This window comes from Nyctibius grandis, chromosome 6 (genome assembly GCF_013368605.1).
Source record: "Nyctibius grandis isolate bNycGra1 chromosome 6, bNycGra1.pri, whole genome shotgun sequence".
NCBI classification, from domain to species: Eukaryota; Metazoa; Chordata; class Aves; order Nyctibiiformes; family Nyctibiidae; genus Nyctibius; species Nyctibius grandis.
Window position 1 is genome coordinate 63,904,909 of NC_090663.1, and position 23,837 is coordinate 63,928,745.

General features: G+C 43.1%; 1 protein-coding gene across 3 annotated transcripts; it reads left to right on the forward strand.

Annotated features, from left to right (window-relative positions):
- The first annotated feature begins 1,330 nt into the window (after positions 1–1,330).
- On the forward strand, positions 1,331–22,279 carry LOC137665118 (transmembrane protease serine 11E-like). Of its 3 annotated transcripts, none has more exons than XM_068403923.1 (11): positions 1,331–1,415; positions 2,630–2,836; positions 10,662–10,785; positions 11,950–12,065; positions 12,481–12,548; positions 14,130–14,293; positions 15,293–15,331; positions 16,878–17,058; positions 17,287–17,552; positions 18,451–18,593; positions 18,994–22,279. In XM_068403923.1, exons 2-11 carry the CDS (start codon positions 2,744–2,746, stop codon positions 19,153–19,155), a joined length of 1,356 nt encoding a protein of 451 aa, XP_068260024.1. In that variant the 5' UTR covers positions 1,331–1,415; positions 2,630–2,743; the 3' UTR covers positions 19,156–22,279. The 3 variants fall into 3 exon arrangements, with proteins under 3 accessions (XP_068260024.1, XP_068260025.1, XP_068260027.1); XM_068403924.1 differs by having other exon boundaries at positions 1,348–1,415; positions 2,728–2,836; XM_068403926.1 differs by lacking the exons at positions 1,331–1,415; positions 2,630–2,836 and adding an exon at positions 9,928–9,989.
- Positions 22,280–23,837: the final 1,558 nt, after the last annotated feature.

The window sequence follows — 23,837 nt, forward strand, 5'->3', positions numbered from 1 at the left end:
TTTTTCTAGTTTTGTGTGGTTCCTGTCTTTGAAATTGAGCATGGCAGTAGTTCATCTGGCTTTGAAGGTCTGTAGAAATGCTGAATCTGATGCTGATATAGTTAGGTACGTGGCAGAAATATGACAAACCAATTGTGTGTGTACTGGTCAGGACTGAATGTAAGAGTTGCTTCCCATTTTGTGGGTTTCTTGGCTGCCTTTTCCTGAAACACTTATTCACAGCATCTAGAAATCTAGTATTATCTCAGTGGTCAATGTAAAGATTTAATATTTTACTTCAGAGTAATTAAAATAATTGGAAGTAATAGTTCCACATTCCATTGCCTTCCTACCACCATGTTTCCTTTATACCTGTTGTGTCCATGCCCTTGTTTAAGGTAAGCATTCTGGGTCTGTGCTATCATTATCTTCTTAGAGAATTCTGTGAAACATGGAAAGCATTGTTTTTGCTTTCTGTTGCTGTACCCTGTTCATATCAGACTTCTTTTACTACTTTTGTTTACTATTTCACTTTTGTCAGCTTCTATCCTATTCTTTACTTGAGGTTGTAGTGTCTACCGTAGGAGTCAGAGAAGTGCATCCTGAGTGCATCAGCCTGCTTTCTCCTACTTGTCAGTTTGAAATTTCAGTATGACCTTCCTGAGGTGAAGTGCAGATCCCATTTCCGTCTCAGTTCCAGGTGGAAATCTGGTCATCCTTTGCTAGGCTTCATCTACTCTAGAAGCTTCCCTAGTCCCTGATGAACCCGAGCCTCTCTTCCTTACTTTGTTTCTTTAGGTGCGCATTGAGACTTTGCCTCCCCACCAGCTGTGTTGTGATGGGAGTCCTGGTCTTTGGTATCCTACATTCTGCCTCCAGAATGTCTCTTCTTTCTTTTATGTGGTACCCAGGTGGACCACAGCTCCTGCCTCCTTCCCAGCGTTTCCCAACTTATCCAGGCTTTTCTGAAGTTTGTCAGTGTAGCGCCAGTGCACTGTCTCTGGAATCAGGAGCCAAACCTGTTAGGTACTTGGTAATTGAAGCACTGGTGGCTATTGCCTGACCACTTTTCTCAGCTGGGATTTCTGTGCCAGGGAAGTATTGTCAGTACAAGAAGATACAGAGACACCTTGTGCAGAGAGGGGACCATTGACCAGGATTATTACATCCTTAATCAGTTTGGTGCTTTCCTGCCACAAAACTAGGGCTGGAAGGGCTTTTCAGTGCCCTAAAAAGCCTCCTCAGTTTTACCTCTTTCCTTAAGCAGCAATAGGGTTTTTTTGCCTGCAGGTGAAACTATTCAGAGATTGCCATGAAGCCGCTGTGTTGTGCATTCTTCCACCTGTGCTATGATCGAGTCACAAGAAAGGGCTGTCTCTGAGGATCATGGGCTGCCTGGAAAGAATACATCTTCGCACCACCTACACACGGGTCAGGTAATCATATGACACTTGATACTTTACCGTTGGAAATTGTCATCCTGTAGCTAGGCTTCAGACTGTTTCTCTTGCACATCTGGACTGACTCAACAGAAGTGTTCCTATATGGGATGGCAATGCAGCTTCCAGTTAAAGTATTGAGAAGCAATTACGTTATGTGCATGGTTAGCAACAGTATTCATTGTGTTTCATAACAAATTATGGTGAGACATTGACTGAATCCAAATTATGAAAAGCTGAGGCTTATCTTTAGCCTATGTTTCATTCAAAAGAAGCTGGACTTCCGAGAAAGGCAGTCTTCCTGTTACTTGGCTGTGGACTTGATATGAAGTGGAAGGAAGAGCTCCAGCCATGTAAGGTGTATTCGCATCAGTGTGTTACTAAGCTCATGATCCCTGAGCTGTAGAGGGGTCAAATGAAGGTCATTAAGGTGGAGGAAAAGAGTCCCTAGATGTTAGAAACTTCATTGCAGCAAAGCAAGAAAGTATGTATGTGCCACAGATATATCTTGTTGTGATGTTCTGTCTTCTTTATTTGCCTTCTGAAACAAATGTGTGTGTAAGGCTATGTGGGCACATATATCTTCTAGTAAGTTTGGTGGAACTGAGAAAACTTAAAATTGAAAAAAGTCTTCGCAAGAAAAGATTGAGAAATGCTACTTTAGGTTAGAGTTTGTGCTTGTGTTAATTGACTTGCCAATTAACTTGCTGTAACTACCACAAGTAGAAATACTTCTCTAGACAACCTACAAATATTTATATCACAAATGTTTATGATCTAGAAGAATTTTTCCTGGACAGAATGTGTGTGTGGCTAGGTAGCCACAATTAAAATTAATGTCTAAGGAGTTAAAGAATGACAAACTTGAATGTAGGTGTTGGTATGGGGGCAAGTTCTTATCTGGCCAAATAACCAATTTCGAAGGAGTTAAGAGGCACTTGCCACTGAATCTACATCAATTTGTCAGCTCCGTATCTGACCTGGGACTGAACGCTGTCTCTTTAGAACACACAAATTTTCTGCATTGGTCCTGCCCATGATTTCTGATTTGTTTTTAATTATACCAAAGAAGGAAATAAACTCTGCGTCCTTACACAATTTTCATGGCTTTTCTGATTTGGGGTGTTGCAGGGTGTAGTTAATGCTCTGAAAAGGCTTCGAGATTCCTAGATGAAAGGTGTGATGAAAGAAGTGTATTGTTATTGTTTTAGGGGAGGAATCATGCTACTGGGTAAGCCTCTGTCACTGAGACTTGCCGGACTTGTTTGTTCTGACATGCCTATGACTCCTTTCTTTCCTAATTTGGGAGATAAAGCCTCAAGTCTATGCTGAGATGCAGCACAGTGCATTGTGGCGTTCAGGACAGTGCATCTCCCAGACAGAAGAGCTTCTTGCTGAACTCTCAGTGGTATCCAGAGGTGAGTGCCGCAGCCTTCTGACTTGCTCCTTGGTAGGTTGGGCAGCATGGCTATATCATGCATAGATTTATAGGGTGGTTTGAGCTTTGACCGAGGGTGTGGGAAGAATGGCACTAGCTCTGAGCTTACTTCGGATTTGAGCTGCCTTGCATGCATCAGTAATCCTTCTGATATTTCACCTTTTCTCCTCACCCAAAATGCATTTGTTTTCTGAGAATTCCCCAGCTCCTCTACAGCATGGTATGGTGACAAATCAAGGTGGCCTATGGCCACCGAAGGTTCCGGTGGGGGAGCAGATGAGAGTCATCTCACTGTGCCCTGACTCTGATCTGCCATTTGTGCTAGGGTGGTCAGAATGTGTTGCAGTCCCAACCACTGAGCTAATAGCATGGTACAAGAGGGTGAGTGGAGTAAAGTAGGTAAAAGTAGCTGCTTGTACTCTTGTTTATTTTCATGGGCTTTGTATGCAGCCAGTGAAGTGTTAATCTGTGCAGAATCAGCTTGGAAACACACCAGATCTGGCACCAGACCATTTCACCCACCCTGCCTTGGAATGAAAATCAAACTGAAAACCCGCAAAGACTATATCTGCTTGTTTGGTGTCTCGCTTCTGAAGTAGATTTCAACCATTCAAAGCAGGATGAAGGGAGGCAGGCAGAGCTATTTTCAAAGGCTGAAAAGCAGAGATCTACTGCTACATTCTGGGACTGCTGAACTAACAGAGTAAGATACTTGTCTATGACTGATGCATCTGGAAGTGGAAATCTGAGAGGTAAAGATGATGGAGAAGTTGCAGAACCTTACCCTAAACCAATTGCAATCAGTGGCCATGTACTTAATATTTCCTTTACACTGGGATGGCCTCTCACACATTCGTGCAGCTTGTAAAGTCATTATGTAGTGAGTAGCCCTCCTAGTTCTACTAAAGCTTATTTCAGAACATGGGAGTCTTTCTCAAAATGATGGCTGTGGCAGTCAACTGTAGAAAGATGCATTATTGATCAAGGATATTTCAGCTGTCAGCATTACAGTTATGTCCCACTACTGTAGTAGTATGGGAGGCTAGCTCTGTCCCAACAATTAAAGAGCTTATAACCTCCTAAAAGCTCTATGCAAACTGGATGAGAGAGTAACAAACAACAAACATTTTGTGCTGATTGCAAAGGTGATCAAATAATCAGGGAAGCCTGTATGAGCAGCACTTTGGCCTCATGGATATAGTTACTGGTAAGCTCTGAGTTAACGCATCCCGAAGACTGAATGCTGCTTTTGAATCTTGATGCAAATGACAAGAACAGTATTTGGAGCTGTTGTCTTTGCCCAGCTGAAGAGTGCTTCTGTGAAGCAGCAAGACCTTGGTAGAATTGGATGGTTCAGGGGAGGAGCTCAATTAGTGAGTGCAAATACATTAGTGATGTTTTATCTGACTGCAGAGGGGTGGCATGCAGCACCTACAGTTTTTGCGGGATGTTTGAGGGTGTGGGGAGATCAAGCTGATTCAGCGTGACGCATAGTTTCCCTCAGCAGATCCCTTCAATGTTTGGAAGTCTTCCTTTCTATCAGAATTGCTATGGGAGTTATCAAACATTGAGTGAGTGAGGCTGGTAGGTAACTGACCTCACCCAGACAAGGGTCTTGCAGTACTTAAGCAGGCACTAGCTGCTTCTGTTTCAGTGCCCAAAGTCCTAGCATTTGTCCCATTCTCTTAGAAGCGTATGCCCTGAGTATGTCACAAGAGCAGAGGAGAAGTGTTAGGTTGGTGTGATTGCTTGTGGCAAAAGTGGGAGTGGAATTAGCATGTCTTGCTTTGTGGCCCTGTGCTTTTGCTACAGGACTTCTGGACTAAGCCAGATGTATTTCAGTTGCTGCCATTGCCAACCACCCTGCCAAGGTAGATTGCTTCAGGGACCTAGTGTGGATTTTCATATTGCACTCACCAGGCCAGCAAATTAGTCTGTTCAGTTGTTTTGTGAAAGGTCCCATTTCTTGGAAGAGGGATTGCAGGGTTGTGCCCGAATCCATTTTTGAATGGAAAAACTGGTCATGGCTGTAAAAATGTGGAGAGGCCCTCATCAGCAGATGTGCCACCCAAGCTCTGCCCCTGCCTCTTCTGAGGGCATTGGAATATCAGTGAGCAGGGGTATAATAATAAAAAATATAATAAATTTATTATAGGAAGACAGCAACAGATTAAACAGAAGAGGCTGCATGTCTTCTTCTATGCAGAATGTGGCAAAACACCTTCAGTATACAGCTGGTGCCAGAAAACATGGTTTAGATTCATCTAAAAGCAAATCTAAGTCAGGGTGGTATGAGGGCTTAGCTTAAGAACTTAAATGGCAAGGGCAGATCTGTAAAACAGAACAGGGTAGCTGTTCCCTGCTTATCCTGCAGCTTAGTGACTAGGGCCTATTCTTAGGACACAGATGATAAAGTTACACTTCCTTTTCTTGTCTGAACAGACATTTTCTAATCAGTTTTCTGGTATTGTTCTTACTGAGGCTTTTGATAACACACAGTAGCTCAAGTAGAAGAGGTGGATAAGCTCAATATAGTGAATAAAATCCTGTCAGGCAGAGATGGGAGTTGAACTTTTATCACTTGCATTGTGAATGAACATAGTAACCTTTTAGGGATTTTGGTACAGGATGAGAGAGGAAAACCAGCTTGTCACCTGTGTATTGTGCTTGTCTTTTGCTTTTTGGTAGATGTTCCAAATTGGAAGGTAAAGAATTCATTTGGGGTTGATCAGAAATCCAACCTGAAATCCTATCTGTTTTCTCCTTGGTTTCACAAGGAAGACCAGACAACTTTAGTTCTGTAAAATTTCAGTACAACTCTTCTTCCTAATGTGTCAATAACTATTAATGTAGCTTTATTTCTTGCTGCATTGCACTTATTAAGATATCCTGTATTGAGGCTTGATTTAATAGATCTCTCTCTAAACATAACTTTACCATGTTTGAAATAACTTAATTCCATACAAACATAGCTATTTCCAAAATAGTTCATTCAGATGAATTTTTTCAGTATGAAATAATTTTTTAGTGATCAAAATACATTCTTTGGCTCAGAGCCAAGGTGTTTAAACTAGGAGACTTAATAGTTTGCATTTCCAGACCCAAATGAACTGTGATATGAAATTGTCAGATGCTGCTGTCTCCATGGAATGTCTTGGGCTACTTGGGAATGAAGTGTGTTTTGAATGAGAACAGGGATTGCTGGAGGAGATCTAATGTTCATCCATAGTATTGACAAGATAAACAGTCTTGTACTGAATTAAAAGATCTTGGGTTTGAAACTTCTTGCTAATTCACTGCAGACTGAAAGCTGCCAGACACAGACCATGAGGAGGGGGTTTTCAGAGCAGAGAGGACTCCTGATGGAGTCTGGCTTCTGATCTCTTTTTAAAGTTTGCTCTTGAGGAATTAAAGTTATCCCCATCCATGCTGGAGGATGAATGCATTGGTGTTACCTGAATTCCCCTGTCTTGCCCCCCTGAGAGTTAATTTCCGGCTTACTGGAGTCTGGGCAGTAAAAAAAATCAAAGCATGTGGTATAAGGAAGCAAGAAATGTGAGGCTGTACAAAACACCCAACTCTGGAAGGCATCTACACAGACAGCTGTGGTATTGGGGGTCTTCTGAGGAGAACGCCTATGTATTAAGCAGTCCTTCTTTGCCATAAGAAGAAAGCAAGGCTGCACCTATGGTTGAAGGTGATGAGATGATCTCTGGCTCTGCATTCATCAGCACCGTGTTTCTCTGGCCAGTGACTGTTGCTGGGTGGAGCAGACTTTTCTTGATTACTAGAGTGCAGAGAAGACCATGCAGAAGTCTGAATCCTAAACAGGGGGATCCACCTGCCACTGAACTATTTAACTAGAGAGATGGATGTCCCAGGCACAGGAATTGCTGTCAGGTGGTTATTCTGGTAGAGCATGACAATCCTGCCCTCTGTGGCTAATAGCAAAAAGGCTAGGGGGGCGAAGGAGCTAGTCAGAGGTGTAAAGTGTGTGATTAATGACTGAATGCATTGAGTGGACATAACCTGAACAAGAACTGTCTTTCGCTAAATGTCCTAGTAGGTCTCACCAGAGGCAGGCTCAAAACCAGACCTAGTTGTAAGTGTGTGTTGTTTTGTGAATACAGACCCTATCATGACTCTGTCAAAGGCTAGAACTCTTGGGCAGTACTGGAAATATGTCCTGCTCTAATACAAGCAATACACATTTGGTGTTGCCTGCACTCAAGCTGTTCTTTGAAGAGTAAAGGATAGCTGATTTGGGGCCAAACAAGACCATCTGTTCCCTGCGTTGATGCTGATTCCTGAAATGGGTGGAAAAAGATTAGGTATTTCCTAAAAAGCTGAAATCAGGAGAGTTTTTCTCTCTCAGCCCTTCTGCACAACTGGTGACTAGCATGTCTGCTGATAAAATAGACAAAAAAAAAGAGGCTGCTGAGCTGGCTCCTGCACACAGGCATGGCAGTTGAAAGATACATACTGTCAATTTTACACCATGAGAGTAATGAGTAATGATGAGACTTGGTGCTTCCATTGCACAAGAAATTTTTTTCCTGTTCTGCTACTCAGCTTAGCAAGATGGAAGTCGAGAGCATCCTGCTAAAGCGAGGAAAATTTTGGGTTTGAAGAGATATTTCCTTTTAATTTGTATATCCTATATAGAAATTAATTACCTATATGAATGTAGAAAGGCATGGAAGTGCTTTCTTTAAACTGTTTTCTTAAAAGATTTTAAAGTGAAAACAGGATCAGAAGTAGAAGAGGGTGTTATTCTTCTTCTCCCATGTTTCCATTTCCCCCAGCACTGCAGCAGTTCCTAAGGTATCTGTTTCCCCTTGCAAGTTTGTGTGAGCTGGGGAGCGCAAGCGGTTCTGAAATGTTGGAGAAGGGGGTCTGTGCCCCCAGTGTTAGTCAATGTGCATGAAAAGGAAATAGAGACAGATTGAAATGGAGGACAGTGCTGCCTGCCAGCATGAGTCTCACAGGCAGCAAGATGCTAATTTCTCAAGTGTGAGTCTTAAGCTTTTGTAGCTTAGGCATAAGGCATACATAACTGTATACAGTTCAAGAAAGCTGGTGGTTATGAAACGAGTACTATTGCTTCAGTATCTGCAGAGTAAGCCATACACCATCAGGATTGTGCTGCGTGTTCTCTGTGTCAAGAGCAGTGGAGGGATGTTGCTCTGATTGCTGTTCAGGTGGAAGCACACTGGGGTGGAGACAGCTGAAGCACAGGGAACCAGTCTGATCAAGACTGATGGCAGGGGCTCAGGCTGGAGACCAAAAGCTCTCCAGTGAGGAGAGCAAAGTCAGATGCTAAAGCAGAATCTTTAAAACATGAGGGGTGGCTAGCTAAGGAGGGGCAGAAGCATATTGCCGTAGTGGGCTGTTCTGGTTAGCCAAGGGGCTTGCCCTCAAGGGCAGTAATTGGCTGTCCATAAGGTATGCTGCAATTCCATGAGCTGGGACTGTGAAAGACTGAGATGAGGATGGGAATGCTCCCTGGGGGGCTGCAGCATGTTAAAGAAACTGAGGCAGGACAGTCCCACTGGTCTTAGGTTTTTATCTGAATCTCTGTATCTGTTAAACCCTAAGGGGTAATGGATAGTGTATACAGTGAAAGTCTAGATGGTGAGAAGTCAGGGCCTCAGTGACACAAGTTGAGCTCTAGTGTGTGTATATTATGTGCTTACTACAACTTGCAGTTTCCACAGAAAGTAATCTTGGCCAGCCTGGGCTTTCAGGCTGCTATCAACTGCCCTACAGTCTGTTTTGCAGAGCCTTGCCATCAGGGAACTGAGGCAGTCTAGTGGGGAGACAGATAGATTTGGGGAAAACTTGGACTGTGTGTGGCCAGAACCTAACTTTGCTGTTACAAAGCAGGCACAACAGGAGAGGTACTAGGCTTCTCCATAGCATGTGACTCTGAAGCGGAAGGCTTGATCCTGGTCACCTGTCCTGTGTATTTTGGTTACACTAAGGTGCTGCTTGTGACCACCTGCAGTTGTGGTGCTGGCTGAAGCTACCCTGTTTAACTTTTTCTTTCCAGTATGCCACCTGTATGAGTGGGTAAAAACTTGCCTGCTTCCGTTCTTAAGCAATAGACTGGGATACCTGCCAGAACCCTTACTAGCCAAAAACAAGCCTTTATGTGAGGAGATTAAACTCTGAGTTGCTTCCAACTTCCCTGTCACTTGCTGAGCCCACCCTCACTGTGTGCAGACCTCTCAGCTGATTCCTCTGTGGCTTTGTCTTTTTTTTTTTTTTTCCTGGTTTCCCTTGCTTACTATATGCCTTGCTTACTATCTCTTCCTTAGTTTTGCTCAGCTTTCATGCCTTCAGGACTGAGTGTATAACCCCATTCTGCTCTTCCATCACTTAACTGTCTTTTGCTGTCTTAGATTTGTGCATCATACCCTTGCCTGCTCATCTGCCCCCGCAGCTAACTTTCTAAGATGGAGCCTCTTCTGGTATCCTGCTCTGCTTGCACTGTGATTTCTTCTTTGCCACCTTGTAGTCAGAAGACCTGCAAAGACTTACCCTCTCTGCCTGCCTTTTTGCCCCTTCTGCCACTGTTTTCTCAGACGTTGATCAGAAATGGCTGTGCCATAGTCCTCAAAAGGGGAAAATAGCATTTAGTATGTCTGATTCACAGCAGTGCAAACATGGATCAGTGGCTGTAGAACAGCATTGTGACTAGCCATCTGAGTCCTTCCTTCCAAGAGCTGGCTGCTGCCATTTGTCACTCCAGGCACCTTTTGAGAGATTATCCCACATGTTTTTCTGATAGCCTGTACTAATGCTGACCATGATGTAGAGACTTGGTGCATGGCATGACAACAATTACTACATAGTGTGCTGTGGAATTACTAGGGATCTGAAATAATTGTGCTTAAGGCACTTCCTACATTATCCTTGCATCATCCTACAACAAAGCTGCTGAGGACATGTGCAAAAATGCAGTTTTCCTAATGTTCTTTTGCTTAATGCTGCACAGGAGGATGTAAGTGGAGGAGAAAAGCTCATGTGCCTTTGTCCACATGTGAGTTAAGTTCCCAATCCTTTTCCAGGTCTGCTGCTGGCTTTCAGCGAGTCAAAGTCTGGGTCTTGTTGCCATATCACATTAACACGTGAGTAGTGATTTCTCTACCCTCTGACAGACTGTCTGGCAGGAGACAGGATGCAGTCTCTTACAATAATATGGTGCAAAAAACCCCTAACCCTGTAGGGGATCAGTAAATGTTACTACTCATACCAACTAAAAATAACTCAAAGCTGAGTTAGGTAGTCCTTGGTGCAGAAGATGTTTCATCAGTCATGAATTATTACATTTATGTTCAGTTTAAGCACCTGCGTGGGCAGTCAGCTGCACTTGAAATCTGTGTAATATTTCTTGATGGGAAATTGTCTCTACTAGCAATACCTGCACAACTCTAGGCTTCTCAGGGGTGCATGTGAGGAAACAGAGGCAAGTTGGAACACAGGAAATCCTTACTAAATATAAAGAAAAAGTTTTTGCCATGAGAGTGGTCACAGACTGGACTAAGACTTCTGAGAGACTGGGGCATCTCTGTCCTTGGAGATACAAAAAACTTGACCGGGCAAAGCCTGGAGCAACCTGCTGTAGTGGAACCTGGTTTAAGCAGAAAGTCAGACCTGCAGGGTCCAGAGGTCCTTCCCAACCTACCTCATTCTGTGACGTTGTCAGCTGAGCTAAGCTGTTCCAGACATGATTTGGCTCAGGATGCACTATGGTCTTTGTAACAGAGTCTAATTTCTCCATGTTGTTTTCTTTGATGCAGATAGTGATCCAGATGGACAGAGCAAAGAAGCGTATAGAGCCATGGAAGATAGCGGTCATTGTTGTGTCAGTGATAGTAGGCTTAGCCCTCGTCATTTTCTTGATTACGTATTTTTTGTGCTACGGTAAGTGCACCACTCTTTTTGTTGTCACAAGTCTTCAGGAATCTGTTGTGTTTCGCTTGCTACTGTGGTCTTGCCTGATGATTTAGGTATACAATTCACCGCTGGTATAGAATTTGCATGAGAAAACTTACTAGACCCTATTCAAGATGTGAATTAATTAGAAAACCTATAAGAATACTTAAAATATCATTTACTTGAAGCAGGGATTTAAGTTTTGTCCCTCTTTGTTTCTTGTCTTGCCCTTGTGCCTCCACTGGCATCCATGGTTAACTAAAGGCTAGCAGTCGTCTTTGTAAGGCAGGGGTGTGTCTAGTACTCAGGCTATGCAGTGTAAGCTTGGTCTTGAACAGGGTTTCTGGAGAAACTGAACCTGGCACCTCTAGCTGAGAATATTCCAGAAAGAGAGAGGGCAGAAGTTTAGGCTTTTTGGAGCCCAGGAGTCAGTCCTGGTTGCCGAGGGCCCAGTTTCGGTAGCAGATGAGTGAAGCCAAGCCATTCCATTCCCAGTCTCTGGGATACTAGTGTGAGGGGTTTTGAAATGCCTTCCTGCTGGGATGGAACTAATCGTGTTGCTGTCAGAGCTCATTGAGAGTCGACAAGGCCATGGCTTGCCTTAGGACACTAGACAGAGCAGTGGCAGAGCTACAGCTTAGCGCTTTTTTTTTTTTTTTTTGCTAACTCTGCATTATGTAGCCCCTCTCTGCCATTCACCTGAGAGCCAGATTTTAAGCTTAACCTGACTGCTGAATGGATGCAAACAGCTCTGGGCCGCCTGCCTCTCAGAGGGGCAGGGACATGCCAGATTGCAGTTAGGGAGGAGTGAGTGTGTCTGCTGAGTCAGAAGGGACATGTGGGCTGGTGTGTCTCATGCTGTGCTCACCTCAGGCTGATGAGAAGATGGTCCTCAGAGAAATGTCATAGTGGATGTAATTTAGAGCTACTTGGGGTGGTCCTCAAAGTAGAAATGAGCCCCTAGCTGGTCCATGGAGCAACAAGATGGTTCAGAGCCCCCTTTTCCCAAAGTGCTGCTGAAGCTGTAATTCCACAGCTGACAGGGTCACAGCCAGAGCCTGGGAGCCTTACTTGTGCCATGCTCTGTGAGGTGCTGTTCATGTCTGAATTGTGCTGAAGGAGATCAGCCACTTTTCCTTTTCTCCTCTGTAGATCAGGACCGATATTACAATGCATCTTTCCTGATCACCAACGTCAAGTATGACCCTCAGTATGAAAAGCAAACCACAGAAGAGTTCAGGCACCTGAGCCAAGAGATTGAAACCATGGTAAGCTAAGATGTTTCTCTGTTTCTGCCTGACCTATGGTGAAGAGGCCTGTGATTGCGTGGTTGGAAATGGAGTCAGAGATGATTGTGCCTCATCCTTATGTGGCTGGCCTTACCTTTCAAACCTTGCTGTAGGGGGTGAAAGATGCATTGCTGACTGTGCACAAGCAGATGGTAAGCACAAGTGCTGTCTGTTCCAGCAGCCCTGTGGTGGAACAGGCACCCGCAGAGCAGAAGGGACAACAAAATCTGCCAACTCAACTGTTTATTTTGGTTCTGCATCCTCTGATGGAAATTTAGCTAGCTTTGGAATAGAGGTGGAGATCTGAAGGCATTTTCTTGTGTTTCAGAGGCTTGTATCTTGAGAGCATGTACGTATTACAGGTGTATTTTAACACACACTTTTCCTTTAACAGATATCTGTGGTATTCAAGGGGTCCTTTCTAAGTAAAAGGTACATCAGGTCCCATGTTGTCAGTCTAAGGTAAGTAATGTGAAGGTCAGAAATAAGCAGGGATGTGATAAATATCCTTTTTTCCTACTCCTTGACCATATGGAGTGTGCCTGGTCGTTTATGCTTGGATTACACCAGCAGAATGACTAAATCTTGGCTGGTTGTTGCTTTCCTTCGGTGCTCACAGAACTGAGCGCTCAGTTACCTTCAGAGGTCACCAAGGAAGAGAAATTCGGCCTTATAATTCTGCAGATTGATTACCTGAACACCAGTTGTTTGTGACTGTGATGCAGTAACAGATTTACTAGGTGATCCCAGTCTTCACTACTAGTTAAGGGCTTGAGATGCAGAGTCAGCTCTTTATTCCACTTAATACTTCCAGTGGAAGCTCAGGCTGGTGTTTGCCCCTCTGCATGGTGTACAGCAGGAGATGACTATTCCTCTTCTTTGAAAAGGTCCGAAGGAATAAATGATTCCACTGTGAGATACCTGGATATAGAGTTGAGGGAAGGAGGCAAGTCGGACATACAGCTATAAAGGTCCTCTGTGAGAGCTTTTAAGTCTTCATTCTCTCTGCAGTCATTATGTGTCACTCTCAGCGATAAGAGCCATTGCTTCCCTCTCCTTCACATTACTTTGGTTTGGAGTTGTATTTTTATAGGGCTCAATTCTGCTGTGGAATGTTTTTCACTAGACAGCAAAGAACGCCAGACTTCCCACAGATGTCCTTCACGGCACTTCTGGGCTTTCTTGCCTTTACCTGTCTCTAGAGGGAATGAGTGATTTCCTTAAACTGTTCTACATTGGTTTCTGCTGCTGGTTTCTTCTGCAAGTCTCCCATACAGTATATCAACTGAAGTTACAGAACTTGGGAGCTAGACTTCAAGTGACCTCTTTACACCTTCTAGGTTGACCAAACAGTGTATCTCTTCCAAGTTTGTTTTCACTACAGATACCTTGTTGTGCAACTAGGCACTGGACCAGCTTAGCTACATCTCAGCTGTCTTTTCCTCTAGGCTTCAGTTGGTTTTCCTTTAGACTGTTAGTCTAAAATATTGGGCTCAATATTTTATACTGACAGTAAGCAATCATGCCTTGCTCTGATAACTCAAACTATTAAGATTTTTGTCTATAGATACAATGGAGCTAACTGGCCAATAAATGGACAAGTGACTTAAATGGAAAGAAATGCCAAAAGACCTTTTTAACTTCCGTGGCTGTAAACTAGGTCTTTTGAGTGGCTGTCAGGTATGGCCTGTTGGGCATGTGTTGAAGGGTTTTAACTTGCTGTAGTGTTCCTGCTGCCATCTGTGTCCTACTGACTGAGCTGCACGGAGGCCAAAGGGGTGATCCCTCCTCTCCTCAGCTGTGCTGCTTATAACAGTTCCCAGAAAATTCCCTCTGATTATTGTTATAGTAAGAATCAAGCCTTTTGCTGCCTGCTGACATGTCATCATCTTCCTTTACTTGTGCACAGCAACGCTATTTGTTCTGTACAACTGTGCAGACCAGAGCTGTTCTTGTATAAAGAAGGCAGACGATGCAAAGCAGAACAAAGAGGATTAGCAGGCAAAAAGAGAATGACACCACTTTGGGTTTGTTGGTTTGCAGCCCAGATCCTGGTGGAGTGCTTGCATCTGTTGTTCTGGTATTTAAATTTGCCTCAACTGACAGTAAGGCAACGACCTGGGGTCACGTCAACCGTGAGTTACGCAGAAGGCTGAAAACAAGCTCCACGTTCTTGAATATTGACCTGTCTACCCTTATACTCACAGGCAAGTGCTTTAGGTTTGTGTTTTTAGTTTGGAAGTTGTTCCTCATACTTTGCTCTTAGTGTAATGAGTGTCACTTTAGTATGCAAATATGGGCTATTCTTGTTTTCTTCGTTTGCCTTCTCGAAGTTGTGCATTGTGGTTGGCAGCCTGGGAACTTGGACGAACTTTAGCATGAAAAGAGCTAAAGCACACTAGCACTGATTTATGGAGCTCTTTTCTGTGCATCAGAGGTTGTCTCTGTTTAACCTAGCTCTGTTGAATGAGATGATAGTTGTCCCCTGCCTCAACTCATCAAAAAAAAAAAAAGGCCCAACTTTGTGGCCATGGGTTCACAGATTACTTTAAGGCACACAGTGAATTGGACAAGAGTCTGTATCACCAGGTACTGAAATGCAGAGTCCTCAAACTTAAAAGAAATGCAAAGCTGAGATGGTTCCCTTCTCCACCCCCTGCCATTTCCTTTGTTTATTTGACAGATTTCTGTAGCAAGTGTTCATAACAAAACTCTGAGGTTCCCTGAGCAGTAATCCTCTCCCAAGAATCTGTCACTGGTTACCATCAGGACCTGGCAGAGGGTTTTTTGTAGGACAGAAATTAGTAACATTATTGTTTAGCTCCAGTCAATCCCAGCACTGAGGATTTGTGAAGACTGTTTTGACCACCTTGCCATACTGAACCTGAACAAATGCATGTAGGCATTATATTGTGCACAGCTGCCAGCACATGTAGAGGTTACTTGGACCTATTTGCAGTCATCTGCTGCTTTTGTTAGCTTTGAGCTAAGCCAGGAAAGATGTATCCTTTGGCCTTACACTTTCAGTGAGGAAGAGAGGCTTAATTCAACTTTTCCAACAGAGCAAATTACTATTTTTACTGTACTGTCACTCCATCCAGAAATGCAAGCCATTTAATTTGTATGGTGGGTACAGGGAGGGAGTCTGTGCTGGGTCATGTAGCAGTATGAGATATACTCACTGTGGTATTTGCTTTTCATTTCAGAGTTGAATAAGGAAAACGGAGATAACCTCTTAAACAACTGTAAGTACAAATGCTTTGTAGAAAAGGTCAAGGGACATGCTGCTATAGGTTCTATGTTTACAAGATTCTTAATGCTTTTGAGATGGAAGTTGAAAAAATAACTTGTTAAAGATACTAAAGCAGGAGACAGTGCATGAGCCAGGGAAGACTTGAGTTCACTTTCTTGCAGTCAGGCTGGCTCTGTAGTGTTTGCAGAATCAGACATTCTGACTTGGTGGTGGGAAGCACTTGCTTTAATGTTGGTTATGGGAAGTAGGGGCATGTAGATGAGCTGCTGTTAGTTGCTGTGGGCCAAGATTCTTGCTGGAATCCTTCCAAAAACATTTTCCCTCCTGCCCCCTCCTCCCTGCAGAAAGGTTTGGCAGTAGCTGTCTGTCAGATTTGAGCTAAACCTTGCAATATAGAGGGAAAGACCAGAGAGTGGGAGAGGGAGAAGAGCTGTCCACAGTGAGAGCCAGGCAGTGGCACAGCCCTGGAGAGGGGCAGGTTCTCAGTCCCTCTCCTGTTCTGTGTTCCCCTGAGAGGTCTTAAAGCTCTTCTGGAAACAGGGAAACAGCATAAGTCCCCTCTCAGGGGACTACATCAGTCCCCTGCATGGTCTGGGAGCGTTTGCGTGTTAGCTTTCCATCTTTAAATGGACTCTGAGAATTAACTGGTTTGGATCTAACTTTTTTCAACTGAGTAATATGTGACTGTGCTGTTGACACAATGGCTATAAATAAACTGTTGGAGGAAGAGGACACTATTTTTTTTTGTTGCTGTTGTCAAGACTGACCTGGAGGTGACCTGACAAAATCCTTTCTTTATTTGCTTAGTTTGTGGCTGGGTTTTTTGTTTGGTTTTGTGGTTTTTTTTGCAAACTAGTCTTCAGTAATTCTGTGACACTTAAAGCTATACTGACTATGTTGGTCTTGCCTTTGCTATACAGGTGGGATGTTACAAATAATGGGAAGATTGCCTCCACTGAGTTCACAAGTGATGCGCAGTGTCTGTCTTGTGCATATTTTGGTGGTGATGTGTGTATTAAAGCTTAGAGCTGCCCTGATGTGGTTGTTGTTTATGTGGGGGTTCCTCAGTATTTTCATACTCAATTTTTAAGAAGTCTTTTTTTTTTTTTTTTAAAAAAAAAAAAAGCAAAAGCATACCAAGGATGTTCTTTTTTCATACCAGTACCAAGAGAGTTTTAGTCTTTAGATGAAACTTACATGCTGTTATTATGAAAGCTATATGAATGTAAATGCTCAGGTTAATAATCAGTGCATGTCTTTGTGCCTAATAATCTGTGTGTGTACCTGTATGTGCAGATACACTAATGGCTATGTATGCTACCTTTCTGTACAGCTCTGGTCAAATATCAAAGCAAGGTTTGTAGAGGCAATATTTTTTTTTTAACCAGGTAAACAGTTACAACTGGGGAAAATAAACAGTGTTGCAGATATACAGCCTTCAGTTCCCAGGGGAGTACATATGGGCTTGTGTGTCTTTCTCAAAGCAACACCCTGATTTCCCTCAATCAGCTAAAGCAGAGCTGCCTTTTCTTTGACAGGCTGTGGAATACGAAGACAGACATTATCATTCACCGGAGTGGAGAGAATAGTTGGTGGGCAGCGTGCGCAGGATGGGGAATGGCCGTGGCAGGCTAGTATTCAGCTTGATGGGACCCATATCTGTGGTGCATCAGTAATCAGTAATACATGGCTAGTGACTGCAGCTCACTGCTTTAGAGGGTAAGTCATCATCACCTTTCTGATCCTATAGGCCTTGGGACTCTTGGGTGCTCTGACCTTTTGTGGCCCACTAATGTCTGTATCTGCTGGAAAAATAATGAAGTTTGTCTCTTCTCTGTCCTGTTAGGCAAGCCTGGCCACATTGCGTTTTGATGCTTAAATGGAGAGCTAAGCTCCTTTAGGGATCTTGTTTTGTGTGGCTGTGACATAACCTCAAATATCTTACAGACGAAGAGATCCTCGGAGGTGGACTGCCAGCTTTGGAATTCTTCTGAGACCTCCAAAAAAGAAAAAATTTGTGCGAAGAATTATTGTTCATGAAAGATACAGTGACTTCATCATTGATCATGAATATGATGTGGCTCTTGTGGAACTTGCTTCTGCTATTGAGTTCACGAGTGATGTGCACAGTGTCTGTCTTCCTGAAGCATCTCACATTTTCCCAGAGAATGCTTCCTGTTTTGTCACGGGTTGGGGAGCTTTGAGGAATGATGGTGAGGGTTTCTTGCCTTCCCCTGCCCTGTCACATATGTGTCTGAGAAGACCATTGTTAGCTTTATAGGTTTTTTTGCTTATTTTGAATTCCTTAGACTTGGTGTTTGATAGGTACATGTGCTAATGATACACTTGTGGACTTAATTTGCTGCTTTTTTTCTGGCTTGGTCAGTGGATTGGAATATGGGGGAAAGACCCTACAGGTTAGCCTTACAGGCGTAAGAGCAGCTTTTTTTTTTGTGGCTGCATGCATTGTGCTGGTTGAATACATTCTGTTCTCCATTCCCACTGGCCCAGTCTCTCTGGGTTTACCTCTGACATGAGTTCTTTTGCCATTCAGCTTTGTCATAGATGTATCATGACAGTTTTCATCAGTTATTCTCTCTTTGGTCATAAATCAGGCTTCAGTTCATCCAATGACGTGAGTGAGCTTCATTCAAATTAGTCCATGTCAGTGAGGTTTGAGATGATGGGACTATAAATCTGCTCATGAGTCATTGAACTATAGGTTGTGTTTCATGGTAGACTCTTGGGATGTGTAGTGATTATCCAAAGCTACATTGCAGTTAACCAAATGGGTCTTTCCAATGATATCAAGGACCTATCTTGTAGCCTACAGTTGAATTCAACACTGAAACATGTACAAAAATCCCTTTGCCCATTATGCTAAAAAACATCTGGTGAGGATGAAAGATGGAGAATGGTTATGTTTGGGAACAAGTGAAGGACTTTAGAGAGGGGAAAAAAAACTTTCTTCTTCCTGAGACATTGTCTGGGTAGCTCCCTTTATTGCCTGTATTGGCAGAAAAACTGTAGAAAAATCTGGCTACTCCCAGTCCTTGAGTGTTTTAGATTGCACACCCTGTCTGCAAATTCTAATGCCACTTCTCCTTCTAGGCTACACTGTTAATGAGCTTCGACAAGCGGAAGTGAAAATTATAAGCACTGAGACTTGTAATAGAAGGCAAGTGTACGGTGGAGCGATAACACCTGGAATGTTGTGTGCTGGATACTTAGAGGGGCAGGTAGATGCCTGCCAGGTAAGTCTCTTCAAAGATAATAGCAAAAAGGAAATAGGTGTGGTGGGAGGTGATGTTTCCTAGAAATGAAATATGCTTTGGGCAATCTTGATTAAGCTTATGGGGTTCAGTATCTTGACAGATGTAAATGAAGAGCTTCATGGCGCATGAGCTGAAGTCTGCACTTCTATATGTGATGCACATGTGAGAGAACACAGATGTGAGGGTGTGGAGTGGGAGAGACTGAATTAGACATAGGCTGTCAGCCTCTGTCTTGTCAGTAAACTATGTGGAGGTTGAATTATAGCTGTAGTCTAGAGACAAATATCTGTCAGTTGTAACAGAACAATTTGAGGCTTGCTGCATTAGCGAGGTGAATGCTGTTTACTTTGTTCCTGCCTGCTGATATTTTTCTCCTTAGGGTGACTCTGGTGGGCCACTGGTGCATGCGAACTCCAGAGGAATCTGGTATCTTGTGGGAATAGTGAGCTGGGGAGATGAATGTGGCAAGCGAAATAAACCAGGAGTGTACACACGAGTGACTTACTATCGAAACTGGATCAACTCCAAAACGGGCATCTGAAACCTGCAGAGGGTTAAGTTTTGTGGGCTGTGTACGACTATTCCTCGGACACATTCTGCTCTGTGGTTACCCTCTAAACAGCTGCTGGTTTAGCTTGTGGTCATGTGCCAAATGCCAGAAAGCTCAGGGTAGTCTAGGCCTTGAAATTGGTTTGGCCTACAGCCAGACAGGAACAGACTTGATCCGTGTGACAGACATTTGTTCAGGAAGTACTCTGTCAAAGGGACAACTGCCTTGGTCTATATGCAATATAGTGGCCTTTTTTTTTTTTCCTGTGGCCAAATGTCTTGGCTCCTACTTTTATACCCAGGCAAAGTGTTTGAGCCCAAACAATCACGTACCAGCATCTAAGACAAATTATAGCTAAAATGTGGCCTGCCCACTTGCTGTGTGCTCCCAAGGCCCCATCTATCTGTAGATGAACTACAATCCAGCCCCTGACTCCAAGGCTGCTGCACTTCTGAATTCTTCTTGAGCTTTTTCCTGCATCATTCCAGGGAGCATACTTTAATGAAGACTGGAAAATGGCTTAGCGAAGTCCTGGTTCCTAGTATCATGTTGGATTGTTACTTACTTGAATAGAGAACTTTTCCTTTCTGTGTTGTCCTAAAAAAGGAATCAGTGGAAAACACCATCTTCTGTCCACCTTCTTTGAACAAGTGTATGTGCACCCACTCATTGCTTTGTAGGAACAGCCCCTACCACAGTGTTTGCTGTGAGAGTGATTGCTGGACTTAAGACCAAAACACACTTTTATGTTCATACCGGTCTGTCATATCAGAGTATTTGGCTGAAGTATTTTCCATTTTTAACTTTCCAGGTTGTATTGTTCTGAATAAAAGTCCTTGGCTTTTTGTGCAGGATGGAGCATTGTAACAATCTCAGTATGACCATTGCCAAAAAAAACCCTCTCAAACTGCTTATTCTTGTGAATGGTGTTCTCAAGTCTTTATAATTTAATATGTGCATCTTCAGCTGCATCCTAAAAAAAACCCAAAAAGCTTTTGTGTTACGGTGGAAATACCTGTCTTCAGAGCAGGGCAGAACTTCTGACTTACCCAGTAATTTTGTGTAAAGATATCTCTTTTCTGTGAGGAAGTAAATTGCCTGTGTCTTGTTGCCAGACCATAGCTAACTCATTTGATCTCAACCACACAAACTTCATATTCTCTCTGACTTCGTGTTTTCAAAAGCCCATGTTTCCATCTGCCAGTTAAATCTCAAATACTTTTTACACCCAAGTAGCAGAACATGGCTATTCCTGGTGAGGATGCTTTCCTTAGTGTGTCTGCAGACTCTTTCCAACACTTCGTGTGGATGCTGATTCTGACAACAGCAAGTGCTGTGGTCTTAGTTGCTAAGATAACGAGATCTCTTTTCTTTCTGTGGTCAAAAGAGAAAGAACTCAGCAAAGGAGATACCAGCCACACTGCCAAGACTCGCAGCTGGTCCAGCGTGGCAAGCAAGCAAAAATCTTATGCCAGGCTAGAAAAGGCAAACAGCAGGCTTTCGGCATGCGCTTAGTTAGAAGATCTGGGAGAAACGGGCCCTCAGTGATTGAAGTCTTAGGATCAAAGTATTGTCCAAATTGAGTACAAGTCAGTTGACATAGTCAATGGCAGTTCAGGGAATCCTCTCTGGACTATGCAATTTGCTGCAGATGCTGCCAAACAGAGCAGCAATCCATTGAGTTAACAGAAGTATTTTGATTACGCATCCTGTGATCTGGCTGCTTGCCAGTACAGAGAACCATGCTTTTCTAGAGCCTCACTGGAAGTACTGGAATACTTGGATGCCCAGAGGAGGTCTACTTGAAAGACAAGGGTCTGCAGCTGTTATGTGTTCTATACTTGTGTATACCAGGAAACCTGGCACTTAATTTTTTTTTTAATCTGGGAACTTTTCTTGTGGAATGTTGTGAGCTTCAGAAACAAAACTTGGCTTAATTTCTACAAAAGGAGTAAAAAGTGTCAGACTGGTTTCATAAGTCATCTGAGCCCAACAAATCTCGTTTTAGTCCATTAAGAGAGCATGACCTTGAAGTATATTGCTTGTAGAGGAAGCTTAAAAATTATGTATGACAAGTATGTATGAATTTTTTTCTTGCTGGTAGCAATTGTCTTACCAGGACAGTGAATAAAATTTGAACTTCATTAAAAAAAGCATCATTACAAAATGCCATGGATTTCCAGTTCCCAAAGCACATTAGACTTGGGTTTTCAAAGGGCATAGTGGTTTCCCCATCCTGCTGGATTTCATTGTAACTTGGAAACTTAGTATTTTTAGGCTTGCGAATCCCAGCTGCGTCACTGGTTCCCCAAAACAGGTAAGTAGATGTCAAAAAAATTTATTTTGCATCTGTGAACTTTGCAGTTGTGCTTATTTTGGGTACAAAATTAGAAAGCCTTAAGCATTTTGCTCTGTATCAAGTGCTGCAGTAAATATCATTCTTCAATGTGGTGCACACAAGGCTGAAAAAGTGAACTCGTCATTTGCTTAAGGAGCTACCAGTTCTGAGCATCTGGTCGGAGAGATACAGTACCTGATCCACCTTAATGTCAAGTGCCAGCACAGCGCAGCCAGGAGGAGTGGGGCTGAAGAGGACCTGACACCTACATGGTGTATGTTTTGGGAGTCTTTATTTTGGACTGCCTCGTGGAGTTTTTCATGGTAGCAGCTGGAACAAGTCTTCTGATCTGGTTTCTTCTGGAAGCAATGTAGTTTACATGCTCTGAGGCCTCTTGGTGATGCAAAGTGGTATAAACGGGGACTGTCAAGAGGAGTGCTTGAAAGAACACCCACCCCCCACCCCCCCCCCCATCCACTGGGAATGTTGGTGCGGATGGATGTGAGGGGTCCGAATCCCTTACTCGTGGCAAAATTACACTGATGTCAGCATTGTCCGGCTTTTCCTGAGGGAAATTATGGAAACCTAAAGCAACATAGGTGGCCAAAACATTTTATTTGGTTTAGGTGGCCTAGCAGATTTATATTTCTCTTAAGCTGCAGTCTTACCTATTTATGAAGCCACAAGCTTCATCTTCTCAGCCATGTTTTCTTGGGAATTAACATCTTCACTCAAGGCAGAATGGGATGTATCTAACTATACAATCACGCATGACACAGAAGAATGTAATTTATATGTAAATTTAATAAAACCTGTTAAAAATTTGCCTTCTGTTTAATGTACTTGTTAATTTCCTGTGTCAAGGTAAGGGACTGTAAGATGGGGACTCCTCTTTTAGAAAGCATTACACTGGTCCTGTACCATGTATTTATGTACTGGCTTTTATGTAGTCTTAACAATCTGATGTTAGATTGTTAAGGCTACAACAAGACTCTTGACTTGTTAGAAGAGCATAACTGTTAGAAGAGCATAACTGTTAGAAGAGCATACTGCCATCCAGACTTGGACAGAATTTACTCATCTGGCCAGAAGTTACCCAGGTTTGTGGGCAGGCAAACAGGTCTCACATCAGCCACTAGAGGGTGAATCGTATTGTATAAGAGCCTTAAGCTCTTGGCTACTAGTGATGCTCTGTTTCAGGTCAGCAGAGAGGATCTGGAGGACAAGGCACCATGTCCTTGTTGCCTTGAAGATACAGAGATGCTACATGATTGTCTTGCAAAGTGTGAGGAGACTACAGCTGTTCAGCTTTTAGCATAGGCCTCTGCAGCACTGGGTGAGTCTCAGTATTTTCCCCCATCAGAAAGTTGGCATCAAATGCTCCGCTTTAAGTATGTTAAGTACAACGTGCTATGGCTGTGAGCAAGGGGTTGAGCAGGTTTGGCCTGCTTCTTTGCCACACCATAGCCAGACCTTTGTCCTGTGGAAAAGTAGACTGGAAAGGTACATTGTCAGGTATTGTTAGCATCATGGGTCTATTTTCTGAGCTCATCAGCTGCCTTGCAAACCAGATAGGAAAGAGCAGTCATTTTGCGAATTTGATAGGATGGGAGGTTTGCAGTGACGTACAGCTGTTTTTGCTTTGACCTCCCATCTTGACAGCTCCTGATGATTCTTGTAGATTGAAGATGCTTATCAGATTTCTTCTTGTCCCTTTCCTGTCAGGATGGAAAGCTTGATACAAATTGCACCATATTCTAAGCTAGAAGAGCAAGCTCTTGATGAATGAAACATGCTGGAGTTCATTGATCCTGGTCTATAATACCTAACAGCTGAAGGGATGGTCTTGGAATTTGAGATTATCTAAGAGGGTGAAAAGGAGTGCAACAGCTTTATTGCAGTATTACAGGACATGCCAGGTTGGCTACGGATATTGGCTGTTCATTTGGAAGAACAGTAACCCTTTTGTCACATTTTACTGTATCAAGTGCAATAAAGGGAGTCTTAGAGACAGACTTCTTAAAGGACATAATTTTAACATTTGATTTTTTATTTCTTTTTTTTATGGCTTCAAGAAAACTGCTTTGTGCTGAATTTCTGACAGAGCACGTGCTGTGTATGTAACACTTAAAGGATTTATCACCATTCAGTAGCTGGTAACTGTGCCATGACCCAAGGATATGTTCAGCTGGTGTGGTCATATCTGGCTGGGGGAGCTGTGTGGGTGGAGTTTCTGTCAAAGGGTTTGAAGTGAAGAACTGAACAGAAGAACAACTCATGTTCTTCTGTATGTGTGGTTGAACCAGGATCCTTCTGTAAAACATAGCTATCAATA

Coding starts and splice junctions, on each gene's coding strand:
- LOC137665118 (XM_068403923.1), top strand. CDS start 2,744: ATGCTGAGATGCAGCACAGTGCATTGTGGCGTTCAGGACAGTGCATCT. Junction 12,549..14,129: donor TCCCATGTTGTCAGTCTAAG/GTAAGTAATGTG, acceptor GTTGGTTTGCAG/CCCAGATCCTGGTGGAGTGC. Junction 18,594..18,993: donor GGCAGGTAGATGCCTGCCAG/GTAAGTCTCTTC, acceptor TTTTCTCCTTAG/GGTGACTCTGGTGGGCCACT.